A 26,730-nucleotide genomic window follows, 5' to 3' on the forward strand; every position below is an offset into this window, starting at 1 on the left:
TTCATTTATTTCAAACAAACTGGCTTGCCGCTTGCTGGACTGAGGGTCACTTCCAACAGATTTTTTTTTTTGCTTTTATGCCCACCTGACTGACAATGCTTGTCGAAATTATCTTTCTTCTCCCATTCCAACGTTATATTACATATCCCATAATTAAAATTCCCGATTCACTTACATAAAATTTTTCTTCTTTGTAGTCTCTCGCACGGTCTTAATAGTTATTTTGGGTCGCCCCATATCTACCTACTTCCGCCGACGCACAAAAAAAAAATGCAAAAAAATGAACACAATGCACCGACTAGACAAATGTCACAACATTTGTACACACAAAACTATGGTGATCTGATCTGAAAGCAGCGTGCGCAGCGAAATTAAAAATGCATTCGATAATAAACGCCTCGAAACGGACAGTGTGAGCGCGTCGACTGTATGCTGAGGCTCGCGCACGTACATGTAGTTCGAACTTCCAACGCCAGATCAACGCGGCAGCACTTCAGATGTGCTGCGATCTGTTGTCGATATTCAAACTACATTGTCGAATCACAGCTTTTGTTCGCGGCGAGCTTGTGCCGTGCCGTGTTTATTGTGTTGTAATTTCTTGTTAGTAAACAACCCTCGGAAGCAAAAAATAGCAAAATCGAAAGATGTTTCGTCTTGATTACAGCGGATTAGATAATGTTGCAAGCTAAATAGTTTTCAAACATAATATTGATATATTGTGTTTGCATTAGGTTAGCGGGTATGGACGGGATTTTTTTTACTATACATTCGACAGTAAACGCGAATGCGCGACCAAAATTATACGACTGTGTTTGCCGAATCCTGAATAACGTATGTATTTGCCGTTAAAACATTAATGGTATACTTAATTTGTTAAGTCTTATTCTGAACATATTAATTTGTTGTGTAGGGCCAATCGGCACTTCTTTTAATGATCTTCCAAGTTTTTTAAATCGTCTCATATATTTCGCAAAAACCCGGAAATTTCGCATCTATTTTGCATTTATCGCAAATGCAATTTTAACGTACCTTTAATCATAGGTATTACCATTGACGCTGTTGGGTAATGGTTACCACTGGACTCTTTAGTCGCTTCTGTGAAAGGTCTTAAAACGTTTACCATGCCTTCAGCCAGTCTCCATTCAGTTGACGATAGAGAATCAATGTCTGTATCTGATGAGCTAAGATCTACAGCAATGGCTTCTCTCAAAACTAATAAACTTTCGAACATAGCATACTCGCTGCAACATCTTGTTTCAACATCCTGAATAAGTTTCAGTTTAGGAAGTTGCATGTTTTCCTGAACTTTGTGCAACCTAGCTCTGGCTGTTGAACTCCTGTTGTAATGACCCACTATTTTACGTGCTTTCGATACAAGGTGTGCTATGTTGGTTGTTGAAGTCTTAGCATCAGAGATTGCAAGCTGTAACATGTGGGCAAAAGAGAATCTGTGATGATAATTTGTCCCATTAATGGCAGCTTTCATGTTGGTGGCATTTTCTGTAATGATAAATATTTTTATAGGACTTGGTTCAGTAGGTGCTGGTAAGCACCAGCTTTTACTCATGTCAGCTAACACTCGCTGGAGATTCTCTCCTGTGTGATATTCATGCACAGCAACATTTCCCAGAGTAATTTCCTTGTACTCAAAGTGATGTAGATAATGGCAGGTTAGAGACATGTAACATTACCTGCTCTTGATGTCCAGTTATCAGTTGTGAGAGCAACACACACAGGGTTATGCTCTGATGCTACCCCTATCACGTCGTGTCTGAGTACCAACTGTAACTTTTGCCTTTCAAACTGATACAGTTCAAGAATAATACTCCGATAGAATGTCGTACTTACTGGTATTTGATAATTTGGTTTCAAGTAATTAACTAATTCAACAAAACCTTTTTCTTCAACGAATCTGTATGGGAGATGGCACATTGCAATCATTTTGGCAATTTTTGTATTTATGGTTTTGTGGTAATTTCATGAAGGTTGATACAGTTTGTTGCTTGCCTGCATTTCATGTTGATGGGGTAGCTGCAAACTTTGTGTCTGACTGTTTCAAAAACTCCTGGTACTGAGTGAAATGGTGATGGGAAAGATGGTTTTTCAGAGATGTGGTTACCCCTAAATCAAAGAAATCTTTTAGCAACATAAGTTTTAATTATATGGTGAGCCTAAAAAAAATCAAAATACAATCTTAGGCCTAATTATTTGGTATAATAAAACACAAAGGTAAGACTTTATGGCATAAAAGCATTCTGTAGTAAATAACCTTCCCAGTGGCACAACTTTTAAAAGTACATAAAATTAGTTATATTTTATGCGGGCCGAATGAGTAAATATTTATTTAAATAGTACCTACTTAAAAATTTTATTAAATATACAGAGCCTTAACGGAATTAACGTAAATAAGTCGTAATTTAAGCTTAAGTTATCTAACCTGTAGGTGTTTTTAGTTTCTGTGGACAATACAAACATTTTGCATAACCATCGCCTTCTTCGTAATATTGCCACAACAAACTGTGCTTTCTCTTTAATGTTTTTGATTCCGTCATAATGATAAAACTTTAGGCCATTCAATTGAGGATGATATGCAAATTATTTGGATATACGATGTAAACAATTCTGAAAACGTGTTCAATGAAGCAGGGTGCCGAGATATTAACAGTCGATTCATGCCGAGGCTTGAGATGTTAGTCTATATATGGTCGAAATATTGATTGTTGAAATATAACTGCACACGAATGGAAACTTTTGACTCTTAATCGTAGAAACCGCCATCGTGGAGTTTGAGAACACATAATGTTTAAAGTTAACTGTCCGTTTACCGTCAAGCGATCACAGTCCTTGAAGAGAGGCGTTGCTGTGTAAATATTTATGTAATGATACTTATAAAAAATTATATTTTGCAATGTACGTCTAATATTGGATGATGTAATGATAAACGTGGTTAAGGGCCGGTTTTCTGATCCCCGGCTAAACCTCCGGCTAAAATTTAACCGCAGGCTAGCTCTTATTTCGGTTTTATGACTCCCAGTTAACGTCTACCTTCCAGTTAAAGTCCCGGCTAAACTAGCGGGTGAATGAACCGGCTGCTAGCTGCTTAACCGGAGGCTAAGCGACAGAAAATAAAATGGCGATGTATCAGGCGAGGTTAGTTGTTGATAGTGATGATGACTATTTGAGGAATTCTATTGAATATTTGCAGAATGCGATGGAATAATTTATTACTAAATATAAAATGCTTCGCCGTATTTGTCAAAGTTTTATTAAAAATTACATGAAAGTGTAGTCACGCTTTTCGATTCTCGTCGAGTCATATATTATTATTTGACTTTAGTTGATCACAAAGTACATAAACGTATGCGATGTATATAAACTTATATGTTCCTGCTTAAGAATATGTGTAAATTAGTGCATTTTAAAATTGCAAAACAAGGGTTCTTATTACCTATAAAATGCATGTTTTCGTGGAAGTTGTATCGGTGAATTTTTATTCGTAATACAGTGGACATAGTTATGCCGGGAATGAAATGCACTTCATACGACTTCAGTTGTGGTTCTAATTCAATGAATACAATTGAATGTGAAAATAAATGTTACCCAATTATCCCTTCCCTATCTTACAAACATTTAGGTTCTTATTATCTACCTGCCACGCAAGTGCAAAACGAAAACAGCAATGGAATTATTCTGTTTCCCGTATCCAAGTTTATCCCTTTATCCTATCGGCATAACCCTTTATATGTTGGTCTTGTTTTACATTATACTTGCTGTTTTAATTTAGAATGTTGAAAAATCCTGTAATTAAAACACAAAATACCTAACATATCACGATACAAACAAATTATGTCAGATCTTGTAAAAATGTATTTCTTTCATATACATTTTACAATCATAATTATTTCACCAGTGAATATGTCTAGGATCTCTTGACCTACTAAATTAAAACAGCAAGCATCATATACCACAAACTAATTCCATCAGGATCGGATTAATTTGGATACGTGATACAAAACTATTAGTACAAAAATGAAACCTACACCAGTGAAATGAAAGTCGTCAAGTATTTTCCCGAAACAGGGTCTATATTATTTGATTATGAAATAAATTTATAAAAGAAATAAGTGTTCTCTAGCAAAAATGTCTTATCCCTATTTATTTTTTTGTATAGAATTACTTCGTTAGTTTTGGCTTAATATATAACCTAACAAAATCATGAGTTTAAATACAAGAGTAAAGTTGAAAACACACGGTTTTGAATCTTAAATTGTAATATTATGGTTTAATACAAAGCAGGTTTGATGTCGAAGTAGTTTTTGGTTAATTTAATTATATCTGTTGCAAGATAAAGTTCGCGGCATATTTCTTTACTGCAGCTGTAAACATTACGATTCACAATACAAACAAACAGCTGACTAACATTCTACCAGAAAAAAAACTGTCTCGCAACAGAATTTACCAAATTCTGGTTTATTTTATTACCAACACACCCATTATTACACCACATGCTTCATCAGGTTCCGGTTTGCTAACTGCAGGCTAAGTATGGGTCATAATACACCCCTCGTTCGTTAACGGGAGGCTAGCCTAACCTGAGGGCTAGCTAACCTTTAGATTTAGCCGGGGGTCGTAAAACCGGCCCTAAGTCCACAAAGAAAATGAAACGGGAGGGTAGGCACTATTTTCTTTGGTAAAGGAAAAATCGTTAAGTAGTATTTTAAAAGTTTCACTTGTGTAAAGACTTTTTACTCTAACGTAAAACTGCTTGTATTGAAAGATGGCTGACAGACGTTACTGATCAAGATGCCCGGTATTATTGATCGCAATAGTATGACCTTGACATAGAGATAAGTCGAAGTTATAATAAAGATATTATTGGCTTTTTACTACACGCAAGGCCAGGATTTATGATGTTATGTTACGCACAGGTGAGGCAGCTAACGAAATGGAATTTCCATAAAACTTCGATAGGTTATTTTTGTATCTGAGAGAAACAAATAATTGAAAAAAATATTCAATTTGAATTGTCGAATCAAATATACAATTACTCGAATCGAATATACAATTACTCGATTCAAATTCGAAATTTTCGAGTACTCGCAGACCCCTAGTATTCATGCTTAAACCGAACACTTTCTATTCTACATATACAGTTGTAAAATATCACTAATCATAAACTGGAAATTAAAGATTGTGTTTGTTGTAAACAGTCAACCGTTTACAGGTTGATTTCATTATCTCATGTTTATTGTAAATTAATTATTATATTTAAATATGTATTTGTATTATAAGTTGTACCAGCAATCACACTAATATGGATAGCTAAGGCCAGCCAGTATGTTTAGTCTTTGGAAATCGCAGCAGTTTAATAATTTATTGTCTTCATTTAATTATTCTTTGGACGCCTATTCCTTTTTCTGCAAGCTTTACATGAGTTAAACACAGGTTTAATTACCGTACATTGGATTTTACTACAACTGCTGAGTATTTCTTCCTGCTAGTTGCGAGCTCGCTGGTTGCTACAACAATTCCTGGGAAGTTGAGGTTGAAAAGGAAGGAATAGAGAAGGATTCTAGGACGCCATGTTCGAGAGAAGACGTTTCCCTTGCGATGGGTTGCCAAAAACCTGGTGCCCGCAAAGGAAACAAGAAGATCGTGTCCGCTACGATAGTTAGATACTACAGTGTAAACGGAGTATTCAGATAGGAGAATTCTGAGTACATCTACCTCAGAATACAGGGTATACGCCTTAACACGACATACGAGGCGTTTCGCGAGTGCTTCCAGCATCACGACTTCTACATCTGATTCCTGCCATCTCGTGGTGAGAACTTTCCTTGTACCACGTTTTTCAGGACCATTTTGGTGTCGCCGATCCAGTCAATGAGTCGTAGCCTACGGCAGTCGTAGTGGATTAGAACTCTATTGCAGCGTCCCTTTCTACAAGTTCCTGCGACCATACACCGATCTACCCAGCAGTCCTGAATGGCCGAAGAACCTGCCCTACCACAACTTGAGCTAGTCGGTACCGGTAGTTGCAAACCTTGATAATTCAGTAATGACGGTGTGGTATCGAAACTGGACCCAAATCTATTCATGTCTGGCTATCTGTATTTGGTAGGTTATTTAAAAGCTGGTACAACTTTAGGATAATCTGAACCTAATCTTCCTAGTCAAATTTATTCAGATCAATAATTTTCAGTTTAAGGGTTGTACATATCTATGTGTTGAAATTATATCAATTATAGTATTACAATACAATTAATACCATTTGATATTGCTTTAATTATTAAACGTTATCAGTTTTGTTATTAATCGTACACGAGTACAGCCAACCACCATACTTTGCCAGCCATTTAACATACATTATCTTTAACATACACTACACCGTACTATCATCTGTAATTACTCAAAGATAAGTAACTGTTATGTGTTAACTGTGTCAAACGCAGTTGTAATAGTCATAGACAGAGACACACGTTCGCGCCACATTGTGTTATGGGAAATGCCATTTTCCCTGTTGGTTGCCAGCATATCGAGAGTAGTTCAGGTGAACGTCTTTTTAAAAAAATCCTGTGTTATTTACATTGGTGGTCTCTAAAATTGTTTTAATTTGGTTTGTGTGCTTATAATATTCAGCATGCTAGTGTTTTTATTTTTCCAACGATGGAACAGTTTCACCTTACTCGATGCAGTCGTTTGGCTTTTGACAATGCTATGTAGGAGTGTGGTGGAAGCTTACGGAAAGTAAATGAAACGTAGATCTCCTGAAAATGTTAAATATTAGGTGTGTTATATACCTCCGCGTGAAAGTTCCTTGCTGCAAGTTTATTTGGGAGGTGACTTGTTGGATTTCTGTTCCAGCCATCTTGGTATCATTTTTCATGGTGTCCCCAAAATATTTTCAGGCAAATGTTGGAATAGTTATTTGCCATAGGCTATAAATGTCTAATTCTTTCTTCAGTTTCCCTGACCTGTTACGTTGATGAAATCCACTGTTTTTGATCTCATTGTCAATGAGTTTTTAAATCAAAATTGATATACTAAGGCCCCAATAACTTAGGTAAGTTAATTTGACAAAAGAAGAGGGCCTTAACTAATATTGTATGAGATTAATTTTGTGTATGTCAGGTATAAACTTGGATACCTAAAAGAAAATGAAAATCCATTGTAATTTAAGTCAGTTGAAGGGTTTACATGTACCTGTGTAGAACACAATTGTTTAAAAAATTTGTCTCATATTTACTTCTATTATTGTAAGATAAGATGGCCATAGGATTAGGGGGGGAAAAATCTCCAGATATGGAATTGTGACGTGAATATCTTGCAGGTGTGTTGCAGTAACTCATTTATTCATTTTTAAAATTGCCTCAGTCATGCATTTTTTTGCAGGTTGATAATGTGGATGTAAGTCCAGAACTGCACGAGATAGAAGTGCCACCTTTCCAACGAGAAATATTCACAAGTGGAGGTAGCAGTCCCAGTCGGGAGGTCCAAGAAATCCTAGCCCTGAACCAGGATTATTTTGAGATAAAGGATCTTCCTGTCATCAATCAAGATATTGAGTAAGACATTTACACAGAAACCCTCTTGAAAAGGTCCTACTTGAAAAATTTTGTTGCCTAATATATTTAAATTGTTTAGCATTTGACTTGTAATGAAAGGTATTTTATATTTAATTCCTAGTTTAGGTGGTCACCGCCTTTACTGGGCTGCCAAACTGTAGACAGAGCTATAGGTGTTAATGTTTTTTTACAAGCTGCTCAAGTTTTCTTAAAGGTGTGTGATTTTGATTTGCATTTTTCATACTTATAAGAATGTAGCATATCAAAAGTATTTTAACTAGCAAAAAGCATGGCTTTGTGAGGACTTGCAAGCTTATTTTGCCTACTATATCCAGATTGAACACCTTTCAGTCGATTTAATGTAATAACCAGGTGAAATTTAGCAATTGATTGTTCTTCAAGAAAAGTTAATTTTTTTTAAGCATCAGGTTGTGGTACACTATCATATTATTGTCTATGGAAAATATAGGTATTCACTTCACTTTTAACTTGAAATTTGTGACAAAGTGTACAAAGTCGGCATCTTCAATATGTAAATCAAACCATCTATGATGACATAAATTGCAAAATTATAATTCCAAATTTTTCTGGGCAGTTTTAAAATTAACGGTATACTCAAAATAGTGAACATATTCTCAATAAGAATACAATTCAGCATCTCGAGTTTTTTCTGACGTTCTTTTGCACCACTCATCGAAGAACAGTTACATTTTGCGTTCTTTACATCCAGTTAACATATGTCTTCATGAACATATATAAACAATTATAAAATTGTTAATTAAATAATATTAATATATGTACACTCCCGGTCATTTTTGCAATAACATAGTTTAGTTTTATTATGCAATATATCAGCTGTTTTAAAACTCAGTAATGAATTAAACTCTGGCAGCTAACATTTTAGACTTTAATTTTACAGTGTGAGGAACGAGTTCATTCGGTCAAAAATGTTTATTACAAACCATTACCCCCCCCCCCCCCCCCCCCTCCTTTTCTCTCCGATTACGACCTCCTTCCCAGAAACCGCGAAGGGTCTTAAAAATGGGGTGATTATGTGTTGCCGGCGATTAGCCGTAGGGGTAGGAATTGCTACTCAAATTCTTTTCTTTCTTCTCTCACATTGCACAACACGGTGGCAGTTGCTGCTATGTGTTGCACGCCTGAAATGTTGGAATGTGGTGGGAAGGGTGACTAGTTCATTTGCAGTAAATAAATATTTTTACGGCCGTGCCAAATTTTTCCATCCAAGAAATTTTGAAGTTTGTGATTTTCCAGCAGAAATGCTGCTGTGTGACTAATGAACAAAGTGTATTAGTTCACTTTTATTTTTTAATTTAATGTCTGATGCCATGATACTTTTAACTTTATTTATTAACGTTAAATGTTCGTTGTGTGGCCCTTAAAAATATTTTTTTAACCGGGAATGGACTGTACTACACTGTGTGGTGTTCTGGCTTTTGATGCATGCATTTGGGGGGGGGGGGGGAAGACATTTCTGGGAATGATAAGCTTTATCCTTGAAGAATGTTAACCTGCGGAGGGAAGGGGAAGTTTTACAACGTTATGATGCCGCTGCCGCCAGCCTGGCCAGACGGGTTTCGAGCACTCCCACTTAAATAGCAGAAGCTACCGCCGTCACAATTTTAAACGGATTTGGTCTTATAGGAAAATAATTGAGAGTATTAAAAGATTAAAACTCACACAAAATATATGCTGTGCATTACAAAATAAAATTTTTATAAGCTATTCATTGTGATTTTTCAATTTTTTTTTATTGTTTATATTTTGGCGTCAAAATTTTTTGACGTTTCCTGAGAATGTATTCATAAAATTGCTGCTTCGTTAAATCCAGAGTATGTAAAATCAGGCTTCTAGTGTAATATATGTATTAATAAGGGCAAGTGTTTTATTGGCATTTGCTATAATGGATTTGATGTGATAGAAAAATAATTTAGAATCATGTTTGGCTTAATTATCTTTTACCAAAATGCTCGTGGAAAATGTTTGGTTTTCTAATATTCAAATGCACTAGGTTAATTTTCTAGTGAAGGTTATTGTACTAGTTTTTCCAGGGATGTGATTTACTAGATTTAATTTACACCATTCAATCATCGCACGTACTTCATTTTGAAGTAAAAGACAATCTTGTAAAGAATTTATTTTCCTTTATATTTTTAAATCATCTGCAAACAGTAGTCCAACAGAATGGTTTCAGTCATTTATAATATAGATAAAAGTACAGCGATAAAGTACTTCCTTGTGGAACAACATAACTAGCTACAAGTATAGCTGATTAATTACATTTTATTAATTGAAACCCAAAAACCTCATTAGTTTAGATAATTAGAAAACCAATTTAAATATTTACTTGTTAATCCTAGATAAGAAAATTTTTTATGTTATTTATTATGATTAACTGTGTGAAAAACTTTTGCTAAATCAAAGTAACTGGCATCTATGTATCTGAACTCACATTTATAGGGTTAACAAAAGTTAGAAGTTTAGTTTTTTTTTTTCTCTAATTTTTGAAACCATGCTGATAATCTAACAGTTTATTTTTAAATTTGAAACTAAAATTCTCAAGGACAATTCTATCTAATAGTTTGGCAAACCCATTGAGAAGTGATATAGGCCTGTAATTTAAAACATTAAATTTGCAACTTTTTTCGCTTTTGCAATTTTACTTTTTACACCATACATTTTGTGCTTGAATTAAAAATATACTGTATGTTTAACATCCCTTTTTCAACAAAATTAAGTTGAAATTTCTGGCTATTATTTACTAAATGCATGTATGCCAACTATAACACTTGAAATGCTTAACATATGACTTGCTACTAGTGCAGCGTAGTTGGTGCGAGATAAACTAACCCTGAAAGAGTCTGGTATTTCACCAGAGCTGCTGCTGACTTGCAGGATGACTTAATATAATCATTGTTTGAACACACAGGTGTCGGAACTAATTCTGCATGATATTAATTCCTCTACCATTTTAAGCGGATTCAAGTAAATAGACAGGAAAGTGAATGGCTATGAAAGAAAGGGTGATTTTTTTAATTTGTTATTGTATTACCTACATTGCGTTGTGTTTAATGTTACAGAAGTACCACTGTTATTGTGCATGTACAGAAATAAAAATTTACAGGGATGAAAAGAAGCTTTACGTTGAATCTAAAACCACACTACTTCAAGCACACTACTTCATTGGTGCCATTACTTCAAAATCATATGATTTGAACAGCATTACTTTCAGGGGAAGATGTACTTCATTATATCAGAATTCTTTGGAATGTGATCAATTTTCATTTTTTTTTTTATTGTAAGATTTAATATTTAGTCGATTAGTCATGATTATCAGCATAAGTAATGTAACAATAACAATAATAATACTCATAAAAATTTAGAAAATGGTTGTTGCTGTCAACATGTCTTTGATCAGGGTTACACTGTTTATGTGTGTGTGTATGTTTATTTTATTTATTTTTTTATGTGTTTATATAATTTTGGAATGCACAAGCATATAAAACTTAAAACCTTTTTAATTTTAAAGATTCTTGTTAATGTAAAAATCAATGCTTTATACTGTACAGGTTAGAAATTTGCAGATAATATTATTTGTTAAGATTTTTTGTGGGAAATAATAGTTTCATTCCCATAATTGTAAATTTATAGCTAAGCTAGTTTTTTTTTTCTTACTGCTATAATTTTTAAAATATTCATAGCTGATTTGTTCATTTTTCTAAATATATTTTTGTGCTCAGGCCAAAGCCTGAAATTCTTGAAAAGCTCATTGATATTGAGAATGATCAAGATAGTGGTGCCTCGAAGCCAGTAAGTGGTCAGAATGATGGTTGGCCTGAAGTCCCAAGGATTCCAAATGAAGTTTGCAAGTCTGTTGCAGCAGCTGAAGAAACTATCATCAATATGCGGTAAGCAGTATGAGCAATAGTACGAGAGTTCGTTTTGTGTAGTGTGTGATTGTATTTTATATATAATGACATGTTATGTACTCAGGACCTCCTTAGGCTACCAAAGTCAACTATCTAAAAATGATGATGAAGAGAATTTCACCCTTACGAAGATAAATAGTTCAATAGAATCTGCATTATCTGTGATGCAAGAACAAGTCAATAGCCTAACAAAGATCGTCAAAGAACAAAATTCACAAATAAAGGTAATTGGAGATTTGTTGTTTAACAATTGTATGGAGGGGGATTATTTGCCTACAATGTGGATTTTTAGAGTTTTCTCAGCAATTTCAATTTTAAGCTGTTAACCAAATTTTAGGAATGATTATATCTTCCCAAGCTTTCATACCATGTTATAGTTTGATATTTATTAATGGAATCCAGTCTCTAAACCCAGGAGTAAACAAATGGTTATATTTGACACTGTTGGCTACAACTATCAGCACCATTACTCTAGTCTACTAATATTGACTTGAATGAGAACTCAAAAGCCAACTCCTACTCCTTGTCATGCCCACAATATATTTTATGTGATCTTTGACATTTAATAAAAATAACAAAAATTATATGTAGCAGTTATAATTTTTGTTTTCTTCATTGCTGTAAAGTTGAGATCATTTCTGCTAACATACACTTCAAAATTAAAATTAATATACTCAGTATGCATGTATGTTCAGGGAAAAGATTGTGTTCCTTCAAATGCAGTTGTCTGCATACATATGTGTTAAGGCAGTCTCTACTTTCCACATAGTATATATATGTAAAAAAAAAATTGAAATTTTTATGAATCTCATGTAAAAAAATTTCAGTTTACTGCAAAAAATATATAACCATCTTTATTTATTACTAGGCTTGAAAATGTACTCATTAAAATTAATGCACATGTATTCCCCAAATTTTAATCTCTAAATGTCTTTTTTTTAGTAATTGATAAAATCCTAATTTTCTCACATCCAAATATCAAATTCAAATCATAAAGAGTACACCTATCCCTCACTTAGCACGTCTTCATATTGTGTGGATTCATTTAGCGCGATGTGAAATTTACTGCCCCAGTCTTGAATAGCGCGTCTGTAAATTTCAGTTAGCACGAAATCTCCGCAGGCAAAAAAAAAAATCAAACACGACGCCACAAAGTCTGTTTCAACTTCTGTAAACAATGGATGTGCCATGTGATACATTTAGCCAAACAAGAGGGAAGAGATGCGCACGAAGGTCTGTTTACGCTATCGGCTATTGTACAAACATCAGCTATGGCAAGTTAAATTGCGGCTATGGAGTGTAAAGGACCAAATTTTTTTACATACGCACGTTTACCGCCGTGCCGTACCGTTGTCGCCTGGGCACAAACCGGGCCGTGAACTCAGTCTAGCCAGTGGCAGGGAATTCACTCAAACATAAGCAACGCCTGCACATTTAGCTGCCGGTAACTGTACGTGCTTGATCACTCATAATGCATCGTGTTCAAGTATTTGAGACAAAACTAGAAGTATTATGGCGCACAAATTGTCATGAAGGCCACACTTATGTTGGTCGCACTTTAGTTTTAAGCAAGTCAACTGTGCGCACAATCGTATGAAATAAGGACTCGTACCAAAAGTTTACATAAGTCTGATGCTGTTGGTTATACTAGCGGGAATATATTTGACATTAGATACCGGAACAGAAATGAACAGATTATTCACGTGAAAAAGGTTGTTAAATGAATGTTGCAATGAAAAAAATAATCATTGGCCTGGCAGGATTGGTGTGAAGCAGGTGGTGATACACGAATAAGCACTTTAATTTTTTAAAAATTAAAATGTAATTATCCGGACAGTAATATCGGTTTCACTGTTAGTAAAGGATGGTTTGGAAAGGTATGCGACATGAGTTGAAGGTCACGCCCGGGCGGGCAAGTCAGCCAGCCGACTGACGTTAAAGTACATAACCACGTATCTTCCGTTACGCTGTGTCATATTTGTCATACAAAGTGCGATGGGAGCAATATAAAGATAAATGGTGTGACATATTTATAGTTGAGTGTTATTCAACGCATTTATATTACGTAAAGTATATTTTCCTACACAATTTTGGAACACATTAAATAAATTAGCCTTTCTATTTATGGAAACTAATGCTTCAGAATACGCGATTTCGAATAACATCAGCATACCGTGTTTTCTCGTATAATCGTCGCACATTTTATTCTAAAATCAAGTTTAAAAAATAGGGGTGCAACGATTATGCGGGGAAAAAATTTATTGTTAGGTAAAGTTATTCATAAAAACATAACCCGTTCATGGAAAGTACGTTTATTTAAAAAAAGGTGGCGTATACAAGAGCACGCCAAACAATCTATATTAATAATTCCTTAAACAAAAACCTTTCTTCAGCTTTAAATAGAAAAACCAAAACTCTAACGCGAACGCAAGCCACTTGAATATGATGTGATCTAACGTGTCGTAGTACACACTTGCCACGAAAGAATGAGGGCTATCAAATGTAGTTAACTCGGCACCTGACAGAGAGCGAGCATTGCATCCAATCAGCGAGATATCGATATTCTACTACGTGCGCGCGCTCTATACGGGAAGCAACATACCCAAACATGAATGATGCGCTGGCTACATTTTTATAAGCGGTATTCCGCGGTAACGCAGACAATCAGATAAAGGAAATACCGTTTAAAAACGTCTTTAAAAGAAAATTACACGTCAGACATCTTCGTATTTCCTTTAATTAAATAAATAAGTGGTAATGACCGAATTTAAATTTTAGATTATACCTACACCGTGGCGACGCAGACGTTCAGATAAAGGAAATAACGTTTAAAAACGTCTTTATAAGAAAATTTACACGTCAAACAACTTAGTATTTTTCCGTTAATTTATTAAGTAAGTGGTAATAACCGAATAAATATTAGATTTCTACTTTAAAATACATCGTTTTATTCAGAAAAGATACCTACACAAAGCGGGACCAAAAACATCATGAGACGTTTACGCGTGAAGTTTTTTTATCCCAATTTTGACAGCCTAAAATATGGTTGCGATGATTACGTGCGTGCGACCATTATACGATAAAACACTGTATTTAGGAACAAATTAGTCTTGCTAAGTTAGGGATTGGTGTATCTCGAATCTACCACCCTAATCAAAATCAAGGGTCTGAAATAAAATAATATCTAATAAATAAATAAATATTTACTATTGTGAAACTATTGGATACAAAACATGCTTGCCATAATAATTTTTTTTAGGCCCTTACAGATAAGATGACTCACGTTAACAACACTTCCAATGCGATTCCTAAACTAGAGGACAGTATGACCAGTCTTGTGGAAGTGGCATTGGAGAAGCAACGACAGCAGCAGTCTCGGCTCATTGATGAGCTTCTGGCTGTCAAGGAAGACAAAGAGCGCAAAAGGCAGGAGGCTCTGATGTCAGCTATTTCTCAGTCTGTTGGCAACCTCGTCACCACCAAGCTGGATGAGATTGTTATGTCCGAGATCAACAGCACAATACTTCCTGGTCAGTCACAGCACGTTCTGCATTGAAGTTTACATCAGTGTAGCATGTTATCATTGAAGCATCATGTGTGTAAGGATTTTAATATTAAATTTCTACAGAGCATTTTTCCACTACTTGTTCATTTTCAAAAGGTGTGTGCGTTTGTGTGTGTGTTTTGTGTGTATTTTTTGTATTTGTTTGTGTGTATTTTTTGTATGTGTTTGTGTGTGTTTTGTGTGTGTGTGTGTGTGAGAGAGAGAGAGTGAAAACATGATTTTGAATATTTATGTAATTGAGTGCTCTGTTAACTAGAAATTTTATACTTAGAATGAACTTTACTTATGCCAATTTTGTTGCAGGTGTGGTGGATGTAATGGAGTCTCTAAAGCAGGAACTGCACTCTCAAATGTCTCAAAAGCTTGCTACCACTGATCATTTGCTGAAGGAAAACATAGCAAATCTTGTGAACAGCAAGGTGAGAATGGTTGTTTTAGTAGTTCAAACACGTTAAACGACTTTCATTTAGTGATGATAATTTAGTCATGTAGCTGTTAGTAGTATAGAGATTGGACACAAAAAGAAACTACGTATAATCATGCCCAAATAGATATATTGCAGGTTGTTAGATTCAAAATAATTACCGATGAAATAGTACATTGTACCCTGCATGCTCTTCAAGCTGAATATTTACCTTTGTGTGAAGATAGGCAATGGAAGCTGTATAATTGTCGTCTTGAGAGTATTTTTCTGTCTAAAAACCTCATTGGAGCCTTTTGAAGTTTTTAAATGCAGTATGTGACTTCCTATTAGTTTTGTGTAGTCAAACTAAAAGTCTGTGTGTTGTGGCCGAAACACTTAAAATTGTAGTTTTATTTTGCAAACTGGGGCCTTACATTTATTTACTTTTAATTACTTCCTTTTATATCCCTTCTGCTTGAAAATTGGCATAGAGCTGGACCAATACCATTTTTCAGTTGATTAATCGGCCAATATTGCCTTCCTTGGAATCATGCCCACCAATATTTCACGGATTTCTGCAGAAGTTTTTCCCCTGCATGTGGGTCACATCTATAGTTTTGGGCCTTAAGTTCTAAAATTTTCACCATAAAGGTTGCCTTCAAATATGGATAGCATCAAATATTCGTCTACGGCAGAGTTCCATGGGTACAGTTGCTGTGGGTACAAGTAAAGTCTTTATATATTCCACGTTTTCACCTTATTGGCGCGTAAGAAATAGGGCACTGGCATTGGGCTTTGCTTTCTGCCTACTGTAGGCGAGGCAGCAGTCATGTACCCTCTTCTCTCCCTCACTCCCCAGCCCCCATTCCAAACTTTAAGGCCCATCCTTTTCCCGCACCACTTAACTATAAAAGCCCCACTTCAAAACACCGCTGATTGCTGCAGTTTTGTCATGGAATGTTTCAATTGAAAGCATTGGAAATCTCATGCAAAAAAAAAAGTGTTTTGGCAAAATTGTATAATAATTGAAATAGACACTTGAAGATTGTGTATGGTGTCAATCCACTGACATACATTGATATTTAATTTATATAGCTTATATAGAGTGTTACCACCCACCACCTCCAGCTAGCTCAAATTTGGTGATGAGTGGAACATACAGGTTGCAGGTAACGAAGAAAGAAGAAATTTGTAACGTACGCTGGGCTTCAGATAAACACTCAATAAATCAATAAGTAAAAATAAGGCCTTAGAAGCGTCAGCCCACAAACAAAAAAAAACAACAATTATCACAGAGGTGCCCAGATCTCGTACAAAGGAATTTACTTATAACCTACTAGAAACTCTAGGAGGCTATGTGGATCGAGGAAGAATAATAATGAATTTAAAAAAAATGCTGGTTTGATTTATATAACTGCCCTTTTACTAAAATTATTTACTTAGCTTTTTTTTTTCTTATCTTTAAGCACACATGTATTAAAATATATTAATTACAAACATAAGGGAGCCCCAGGGCAAAAACAAAAAAATAATATAAAAGGAAAACAACTAGGGATGGGCCGGTCGAATCCTCGAATCCCACCGAATCTCTAGTATTCGAAAGATTCGAAATTCGAGAGAAAAGATTCGGGATTCGAGGAAAAATATTGATGTAAATGTAGTACTTTAAAAACTTAAATGCTTACAATTTACTTGGCCTGTTTACGTTTTCCTTGGAACACATCCTATTGAGGTACAGTAGAACCTCGTTAATACGTGATGGTCAGGACCGAGATAATCACGGATTACCGAATTTCACGGACTAGCGATTAAAAGCCCGGAAGGTCTTGTCCAGCTTCTCAGACACCGGCGTGCAGCTGGGTTAAGGCCGTTCACGGTAAGGGCCGGCCGTCTTCGAATTAGTGTCTCGGCTTAAAAAAATACAGCACTGCCTAGCCATTAGTTCACGGTCATTTACAACAGCCGAAGAGAGAAAGATAAGATCGTGCTGACCTTGCACCCTCCCCCCTGCCCACTTCGTACAGCCGAATGCCAGCCAGACACGTCACTCGCCAGGCGCCTGCCGTGCGTTGGCGGGTGGAAACAAACAAAGGGAGACGGGAAGCAGAAGTCAGGACATCCCCCTCAAGTTTAAAGAGTGACAAATGTGACAACTGAAAGGGGGGCGACACAAAGGGTCGGTACAAACAGCGTTGCAGAGTTTGGCGGCCCACGCGATGGCTTGCAGTGTTTGCCGGCCGCCGGCCCGCGTGACGTTAATTTTAAGCGCTGACAATTTTTACTTCTTTATTTCTTCTCTTTTAAATCGTCCCGGATTATCCGATTCCCGAATTAGCGCATTACGGATTAACGAGGTTCTACTGTATTGTACTTTTAATTCGTTATTATATAAAAAAAATTATGAAGCATGTACTGATTTGGGAAACTTACTTTATATTCATGAACATGGATGCATTGTCGCTACATTGGCATTAAATAAGGCATAAATCACATATGTATTCTCAGAATATGCTAAAAAAAATTAAAGCACATTTGGGATGTAGACAAATATGAATCTTGTTTTTTTTTTTTAAATAACTTTACAGAGAAATCTGTTACTTAATAATACAACAATAATGCCGACTTTCATCACAAGTTACGGTCGCACATGTAGTAATAACAATGAAATAATGAATGACAAAAATTAATACATTATAGAATTATTATTTTAATCACAATACAATTTTAAATATTCTGATGCACGTTCTATTTATGAATTTTTTTAGGACCAAGTTTGGTTTGTGTAGACTACCAATGTTAAAATATGTATTATCTGAGAATTCCATGATGGCCAACCAATGAATTTGTTAGCCAATCATTTTGAGCAACATAAAAAATAACTAATATTAATATAAAAAAATTTAATGGGTAAACTAGAGAAAACACCCCGTCACTTTTAACTTCGGGCATATTAATCACTATGCTTTAGTGAGGCTTAATTTTAAAAGACGCACGACAATATTTCTTATGGCCTAAAACCATTGAAGCCAAGATGGCGCCTTTCAGTTTCCATTAAATATTTCAGGAAAGCGTTTACCTTCATTTGGGACTTAAAACAAATGTCAAGTTGGTAACTACAAAATATTGTTCCGTCGGATGTTGAATTTCGTTTTCCGATTTCCGTGGATACATGAATCACTGTACTCACAGATAATGCCTGAATGCCTTGAATCCACCAAGTCGGATTCTACAGCGATTGATGAAGTGACCAGATTCTTACGTGATCCTACAGTTAACCCAGAAATAAACATTCTCAAATACTGGAAAACTCAGTCTGCGTGTTCACCCAGGCTACATAAACTGTCCAAAAAATATTTGTGTTCACCACCTGCGACAGTGTTCTCTGAACGTTTGTTCAGCACTGCAGGAAACATATGTGACCAAAAACGGAATCGTCTTGATCCAGACCGTGTCAAAATCCTTGTTGTTTTAAATAAAAATTTAAAGGGTTAAATAATTCTGCATAATGTTTAATTTTTTCTCTTAACTTATAAATTATTTTATAATTAACCCTTGAGAACTGGATTCGGATTCGAGGGGTGGATTCGAGGTACTGTTTGGGATTCGGATTTGAGATTCGGATTCGAGAAAAATGGGATTGGAACCATCACTAAAAACAACCATATCTCTTAAACTTGACCCTGGTTTTACGTGAGCTCGCAGGCTCAAAAGAAAGACAATTACATTTTTAATTTGCTTTTAAAATGAATTTAACCAATTACTATGTCCTGAAAACTGGCGGTGTTGGCACCGGTTGTTTTCTGGGGATTAAAGTCCAGAGGAAGTCGATTTATGAAGTAACTTGTATGTCGACCGGTGTGGGGATAAATCTTGTGACTCCACGACCCCAATCACGGACTGCTAATTTTGGTGGTGAAGTTCCGTCCTAATTCTTGAATCTAATTCTTGGACCCCGCCTGTAACCAAAGTCCCAAATTGCTTAGACTGGTTAACAGGCGGCTGAAGCTGGGCAAGACTACGCCCAGGGAAAGGCTAAAAAAGAGGGAGGGGGAGATATGACGATCACTTACCAAAAACAGCGGGGTGAAGTCACGTTGGCTGGCTCCAGTATTAGAGTTGACAACTCCCGGTGCGGAAGTCCGCAGTAGCCATGACGAGAAAAGTAAAAAAAAAAAAAATTAGATACAAAAAAACAGTACGGGTAGCCAATTTTAAAAATAAGAAAAATAAGGCATCTATGCCTTGACATTCGAGACTACATTTTTTAGTGCCAAGTCTTGGAAATAATACAGTGGCAGACTTGCGAATCGCGACGCGTGGTCCGTACTGTCCAGATGCTGCCTGCCGAATTTCCAAAAATGGCGTCGGCGTGCCTAATTAAAGAAAGTTACTGTGCCTATCCATGGAAGGGGGGGGGGGGGATGGTGCCTCCCGCTACCTCGCTCTGGCGAGTCGCGAGTAACGACGAGTGGGGAACGACTTCTCGAGTTGGAGCCGAGTCGATCCCTTACGGCTGGCTCGGAGGGGCAAGGGTCATGCTGCCCTCTGGCGGAGAGAAGGGGAAGCTGCCCGTTAGTTCAAGCCGCTCTCGCTAGATGTCTCGGGTATGAAGTACAGTAGACCCGGGTGCGAGTCTTTTCAAACGTCGCGCCCCATACTGGCGACCAATCGCGCTCTGACGGGCAGTCCAGGTCATCGGGGGTCGTTGGCTCACAACACCTTTGGCAAGGGAGGGGCGGGGGGCTGGAGAGAAATGCGGGCGTGGTGGGAAAGGTCCTGACTGGAGACACAGACGTGCTTGGGCATTGTTGAACCTGACCGGAGTTATTCGCGAAAAACGCAAATGTCAGCTGTCTCTCGGAAGGGGTGGTGGGTGGCAGGTTGCCTTCCGCAAGCGTTTTGCGACACGACAGTGAAGGCTACCAAAACCCGGGGCATGGCTCCAAGCGAGAAAAATATGAAGCCGGCTGCTTGGCTAAGACTAGCCGGAGAAAACTGCGGTTAACGAGTTAACGAAAAAAAAGGGGAGGAGTGCACTAAACTGAAGAAGCATGGGTCCGGCCGTACGCTGGGCCGAAGAAGTTTTGAAAACAGGGCATATAAGTTTAGATAGAAAAAAAATTTAGGAAATAATCTAATTTTTATTATTATTAGATATAATGGTGCCGAAATGGCGCATTATCGGCACAAATTTATAAACAATGTTCAATGTATTGCCTGTTTTATTTATTTATGTAAATTTTACACTATATACCGGACAGAGCGCACAAAAAAAGTTAAACAGTTCATCAAAAATATATATGACACTGAGCCATTTCCCGGGCACGGCCTGTTCGTCCCGCCGCCCGAACAACGACCTCTCGGCCCGGTGCTCGGACAATGACTGATCTTACAGCCTTCCTTCTTTGTGCGGGCAGTGTCCTGGGCTCGCTGACGTAATTTTCAGCCAATCACGGCGGATGGTAACAGAGGCTTCCACGAAATGCTTACTTCTGTTCCCATGATGCAGCGATTTTGTATCTGTCTCGCACTCCCGTGACCGTGACTCACACGCCTAGCGTGTGAAACAAAGCCTCGGTCATGGAAAAAATAAAGGAAAATCACGTCAGCATGCCTTCCCACACAAAGAAGCCAGCAAAAAATTACGAGAAAAATAAAATTGTGAATCTTAAAAATAAAAACAATAAACCCGGAGAATTATTTTCACAATAACTTTGAAAAAGGAAAAACTTTAAATCTAACCTGAAATATGACAAAAAATTTATAACTAATTATTATTGCTGGATGGCATGGGGAAGGCTGTAATCTGGGTTGTTACAAGAGTTTAATATTTAAGATATTAAGGAAAAATATTTTCTTCTTATAAGTATTTAAAAATTGTATGTTGATTTTACAATAAAAATGTAATGTTTTTCTTAAACTATATAATTAGAAATATAAACAGAATTTAACCATTAGAATAATTAGTTAGCAGCTATTATTTGATCTTCATACTTCCTTAATTGGAATATTATTCAGTTTTATCATTAACAATGATATACCTCTATTTTGGTTTCAATTAATAAATAAGGATAATTTTATATCATGTTTTAGGTTGAAACTAAATGCATAACTATGCTTCTTATTTGAGAATAATTGCGTTAATACAATACTTTTTGATTGCAATTGAAATGTTATAATTAATGGCCACACGCACTCAGGCCCGCTGCACACGAGCAGTACAGCGGTGTTGCGACACCGCAGCGGTGCCAGAGACCGGCGTACTAGTACACAGAACTGTTGCGAGCAGTTCAGACGAGCGGTGCCATATGTGCAGCTCTGCAAAGGCAGCAAGTAAAGATTTTTAGGAAGTGTGGGATATAAAATGTGAACTTTATCATGTTAAAAATGTGAAACGAACTGCATGAATAAAAACCTGCCAGTAGTTGGATCCAAGTTTTCAAGAAAAGATGCAAAAAATAAAATAACTGGGTAAGTGAGCATATTATATCTTTAAGACTTTAAATTCTGTGTACACTTTTATTTCTACTCATAAACTAAATAAAAATGTTTTGCCACGGTAAGCTACCGATATCACTTTTAAAATACTTGCTCCTGTGTTTCTCATCTGAGCTCATCAAACCCTTCAGTGATTAATATATCTTCAAACCATCTCTTTTTACTTTTTGGTACATAATTGTGAAGAGCACATTATGTTAAGTCCAATTTTATGGTTTAGAGGTCTGTTGACAAAAATTTACTACCATAAGGTCTCAAAACATTTCTACACAATAAAAAATGCCTCGTCTCCTAATACGTAAGGCAATGGGGGATTGATCCATTACAGGTAATGTTTTGCCTTTTGGTATGTTGAGGACATAACAAAAGTAGAATTTTGAAATATGGAACTATTGCAATTATTACTGTGAGAATCTACAACTACATACAAGAGGTTGCATTTTGAATCAGCCATTGCCAATAAGAAAATTGAAAAATAATATCGCTTGTATTTAAAAATAACAAACCATTATGGATTGGTTTTATAATATGTATGTACTTCCTGTGTACAAGCCCCTATATAGTAGGGAAAGGTTGCATGCTGCTTGTTTTATGTTACAAAATGTGTAACTGGAGAAACATCAGGGACAGGGTTATAAAAAAAAAAGAAAAAAGAAAAAATTTGGGCAATGAGCTGATTGTGGAAGACAAAATGTCTGTGCTCGACAGCTCAGCTTTTTACAAGGAACTACCAAACCAGCTACAACTAAACCAAGCATCCAAGAAGATCAGTCAGAACTTTAAGTGACTGTGGAAGATCAATACCTGCTCCACCAGAGGAGGGGGAAAAAACCATGTGTTACTAGTTGTTAATGTTGGAAGACAAGTCTGTTAACATTTATCAATACACCTGTTCCAGCTAAACCAGCAAGGAATGTGAACCCCAACTTGTCAATTTTTGCATCATTACAACTGCTGTTAAAGCACTTTCACTGTAGATAAACAACATGAATTTCAAAGTGAAGTATTAAAAATTATCAAAAATACTATGGCTAGATCAACTGAAGTTCCATATCCTTTAATGAATTATCGTAGCCAATTTCCCCTGTGATGCTTTCTACTCAAATATTTCTCTCTCTTGTGTCTTATCCCATAATGCAGCAGTGTCTGTATTTTCCCATCTACCCAGTTCCCAAAGTGCCTCAGTCTATTCACTCAGGCTTCGACCTCATCTACTAGTTTAGAAAACATAATCTTAGGTACATTGAAATCTCCACCCTTATCAAATCAACCATCCACTGTCAAAACACAAACACTTTCAAAACTTCAAACCAAGCTATCTGACTCTATTTCTCCACCAAGTTCATACATTATTGAAGTCTCGTTTGAGAAGTTTCCTTATACTTGGAGACAAGATTTTATGGTTTTATTTTTAGTCCAATTTTGTTTTTAAAACAGAAGATTTCTGTGTGTATATGTGTTTGTGTTTTTTGTACTCCACCAAAATAGTGTATTTCTATGCTGCATTTTTATGATTAAATAATTTGTAATAAATCGGCCTAAAACAGATTCTGAACAATAATAATAAATTTTGAGCATTTTTGGTTTAAAGTTTAAGTTTTGGTTCAAGAGATGCACAATAAAACAAATTAATTTTTCTGATCAATGTACTTAAGAACAATTTTTGTTCAGAATTAATCACATTCATGTATGTGATTTGAATTAAGTTTTGGTTAAATGCTGCTCAATCCCATAATATAACACTCATTTCGGTGCAATTAAACTGTATTGCTTTTTGGTGTTATTTCAGTCGCGTGTGGATTCTACGCACACTTTTTTTAATACTAATGCTCATCTGTATTTTTTCAGGTTATAGAGTATCTTATTACAACTTAGTTGAAATACCATTGTACTGTATGTTATTTTTTCTTTGGTATTCCCACCAAGACTATATTGGCATGCAATAATCTGACAAAATCACTTTATTCAGAATGGTCATGGTCTCGAACATGCTGGAGTACAGACTTTTTATTGTATACTGTGGTAATTTTGTGAGTTGTTTGGATTTTAATGAATTCCATTTAGTTTGAAGATGAACAACTTCACAGCCCTGTGAAGACAGATTGTTGTATTTATCACACATATAATACAGCAAGTTGGGGGTGCAGCCAGCTTAATATTTCAATTTGTGTGCATAGGCAGTGCTAGAAGTCCTGGGCCAGTCTCTCGTTGCGACCATGCGGCCACTGATTCAAGGCACGTACAAGGACATCTTTGCATCATCAGTGGTGCCAGCGTTTGAGAATGTGTGTCAGAACATGTTCCAGCAAATCAATCAGAGTTTTTCTGCGGGTACCAAAGAATGTGAGTACAAGCTACTTATGATATTTTAATGAGTTTTTGAGTACCATGTTTTATCGCATAATAGTCACACATTTTATGTTAAAATCAAGTTTGAAAAGTAGGGGTGCTACTTTTATGAGAAAAAAATTTTTTTGTTAGATAAAGTTATTTATAAAAACAAAACCCATTCTTGGAAGTATGTTCATTTAAAAAGTGGAGTATAAAAGGGCACGCCAAACAATTTAAATTAATAAGTCATGCAACGAAAACTTTTCTTTATTTTTAAATAGAAAAACAAAACCTGTGACCCGAATGCGAGCCTGAACTAACGTATAACTATCGTCGTAGTACACACTTACCACGAAAGAGTGCAGGCCATCAAATGTAGTTAACTCGGCACTTGACAAGAGAGCGCGCCTTGCATGCAATATATTTTGTTTTTATGTATGAATGTTTACAGCAAAACAAGTAAAAAAAAAAAAATTCCATTATTTTTTTTATTTCATTCTGAATCAAGGAACATTACAGACTAATATTGCATTTTTTTAGTGGCAGTTTTTTTTTACTCTCATTAATATATTGTTTTTATACACACATAATAAGTAACTTACCAAAATTGTTGAAGCACTTTTGCTTGATACATATGAACTATATTTGTTGCAATGACAAAATTCACTATTTTTTATTGAAAAAGTTGGCTTTTTTGATGTCCATTATAATGTCTGTAGTTGAGGTGTGAGGGTAGACGGTTTACAGTCGGCAGACATGGGAACTGTGAATCGGACAGCTGGGACCGTGTTCCAGATGCACACCTGCTGGACAGCCACATGAAGCGGTACCAGGCGCACCAGGAGAAGGAGCAGAGAGTGGCAGAGCAACTGCAGAGCATCTCTCAGTCTCTGACGACGAGCTCCGAGCGGTTGGCAGCCATCATTGAGAAGCAGGTGCAGCATGAGGTGCTCAAGGGACTGGAAAGGTATGCCTTGTAAATTCACTGCATAAGTCTAAAGGCTGGGAAAATTATATTCAATTTTTTCTGAAATTAACATATATGATTTTATCAATTGGCATCTATTTTTTGAATCAAGCTGTTTCACTGGCCTAGTATAAAACATAATATTAACTTACGTACTTTTGTATATATGAGACCATTGTCTGCAATCCTGCCGCAGTCCCTGTTACATGCGCCAGATGCACACTCTGTCGCGGGCATGCAAGGTCACGGCCCGTACCGTCAGTTTCTGGCAGAATGTCGAAGGCAAAGAATGACCCCTTGTGATCGTCTGTGTGTGGTCCAGGACGAGGGAATTCAGGAACTATCTCACCCTGAGGGACTCACCGAGTCCCGTGCTCCATGGCTCTCTCCATGAATGGCACCCAGTTCAGCATCCCCAACCCACTAGAAGCTCATTTGTTTTCCTGACCAATCGTTATAAATACCTAAATTAGAAGCTCAATATTTAAGCATTTCAATTATATACAATATAAGATTAATTCTGCTAATACCTTTCTGATTTAATGCCGTGATTATACATTTATTTCCCTCCTTTAAATTTGGTAGTTATGCTAACTAACATACATATATATGTATTAGACACCTGCGAGTACTCGAAATTCGAGTTTCGAGTCGAGTTTTTTAGTAATACTCGAACTCGAGCTCGTGGTTTTCAACAACTCGAAATTCGAGCGAGCTTTTCTTGCACTCTACCTATAGAAAAAAAAACTCTCATTATATCGGAATAAAAGTCTTACAACACTATTATCCTTTACTTTATAATGTAACATGATCGACCGTATACATGAACACATCATTTTTACGTACCCGGGATTTACGAATTTCCGTGATTAATTTTTTTTACTTCTATAATTTTCCGCATAGCATTAATGTATCACTTTCCTGCTTTATGCGGAAGTATTTCCCGCTTTATGCGGAAACATTTCCCGCATTTTACTGTAAAAAGCGTTTAAATTGTCCGGGGTCTCATCATTTACGCCATTAAATGTGTGATATAAAGTCCCGTTTAAAAATTTTATGAAAGTTCCTGCCAGTAATGGCGCACGTAAATATAAATATGAAGAAAAGACAAATGAACAACAACTTACGAAGAAATATGGATGATGTACCATAACTGCAGTACAATTCCAATAGTTATCTTAAGATAATTACCATAAAAAGAACTAAAGATTCTTTGTAGATACCATAACTACTGCAGAAGCATGATAGTTACCACATTTGCACTATAGTTGCCGTAATAACCGAGAAGTGTATTTACCGTGATGGTAATGTATTTATTTAGGACATATTAAAATTAAAGAACATTATTGAAGAAAAAAAAGGATGTTAAATCTTGATATGTACGGTTGGCACATGTTGCTAAGAAATAATGTGATCTGAAAGAATGCAGTACTACTACGAAAAGTGAAAAG

At 36.2% G+C, this 26,730-nt stretch overlaps 1 protein-coding gene across 6 annotated transcripts in view; it reads left to right on the plus strand.

Moving 5' to 3' along the window:
- The window catches only part of LOC134535060 (enhancer of mRNA-decapping protein 4), a 102,015-nt gene that overhangs the window by 50,260 nt on the left and 25,025 nt on the right, over positions 1–26,730 (plus strand). For all 6 annotated transcript variants that reach the window (XM_063373929.1, XM_063373913.1, XM_063373906.1 and 3 more), the window contains exons 10-16: positions 7,393–7,565; positions 11,327–11,494; positions 11,580–11,739; positions 14,775–15,045; positions 15,384–15,499; positions 24,159–24,324; positions 25,108–25,279. In XM_063373929.1, coding sequence (XP_063229999.1) covers positions 7,393–7,565; positions 11,327–11,494; positions 11,580–11,739; positions 14,775–15,045; positions 15,384–15,499; positions 24,159–24,324; positions 25,108–25,279 — 1,226 coding nt within the window. The remainder of the gene's footprint in view (positions 1–7,392; positions 7,566–11,326; positions 11,495–11,579; positions 11,740–14,774; positions 15,046–15,383; positions 15,500–24,158; positions 24,325–25,107; positions 25,280–26,730) is intronic.

The sequence above is a fragment of the Bacillus rossius genome, chromosome 1 (assembly GCF_032445375.1).
Source record: "Bacillus rossius redtenbacheri isolate Brsri chromosome 1, Brsri_v3, whole genome shotgun sequence".
In the NCBI taxonomy this organism is placed as follows: domain Eukaryota; kingdom Metazoa; phylum Arthropoda; class Insecta; order Phasmatodea; family Bacillidae; genus Bacillus; species Bacillus rossius.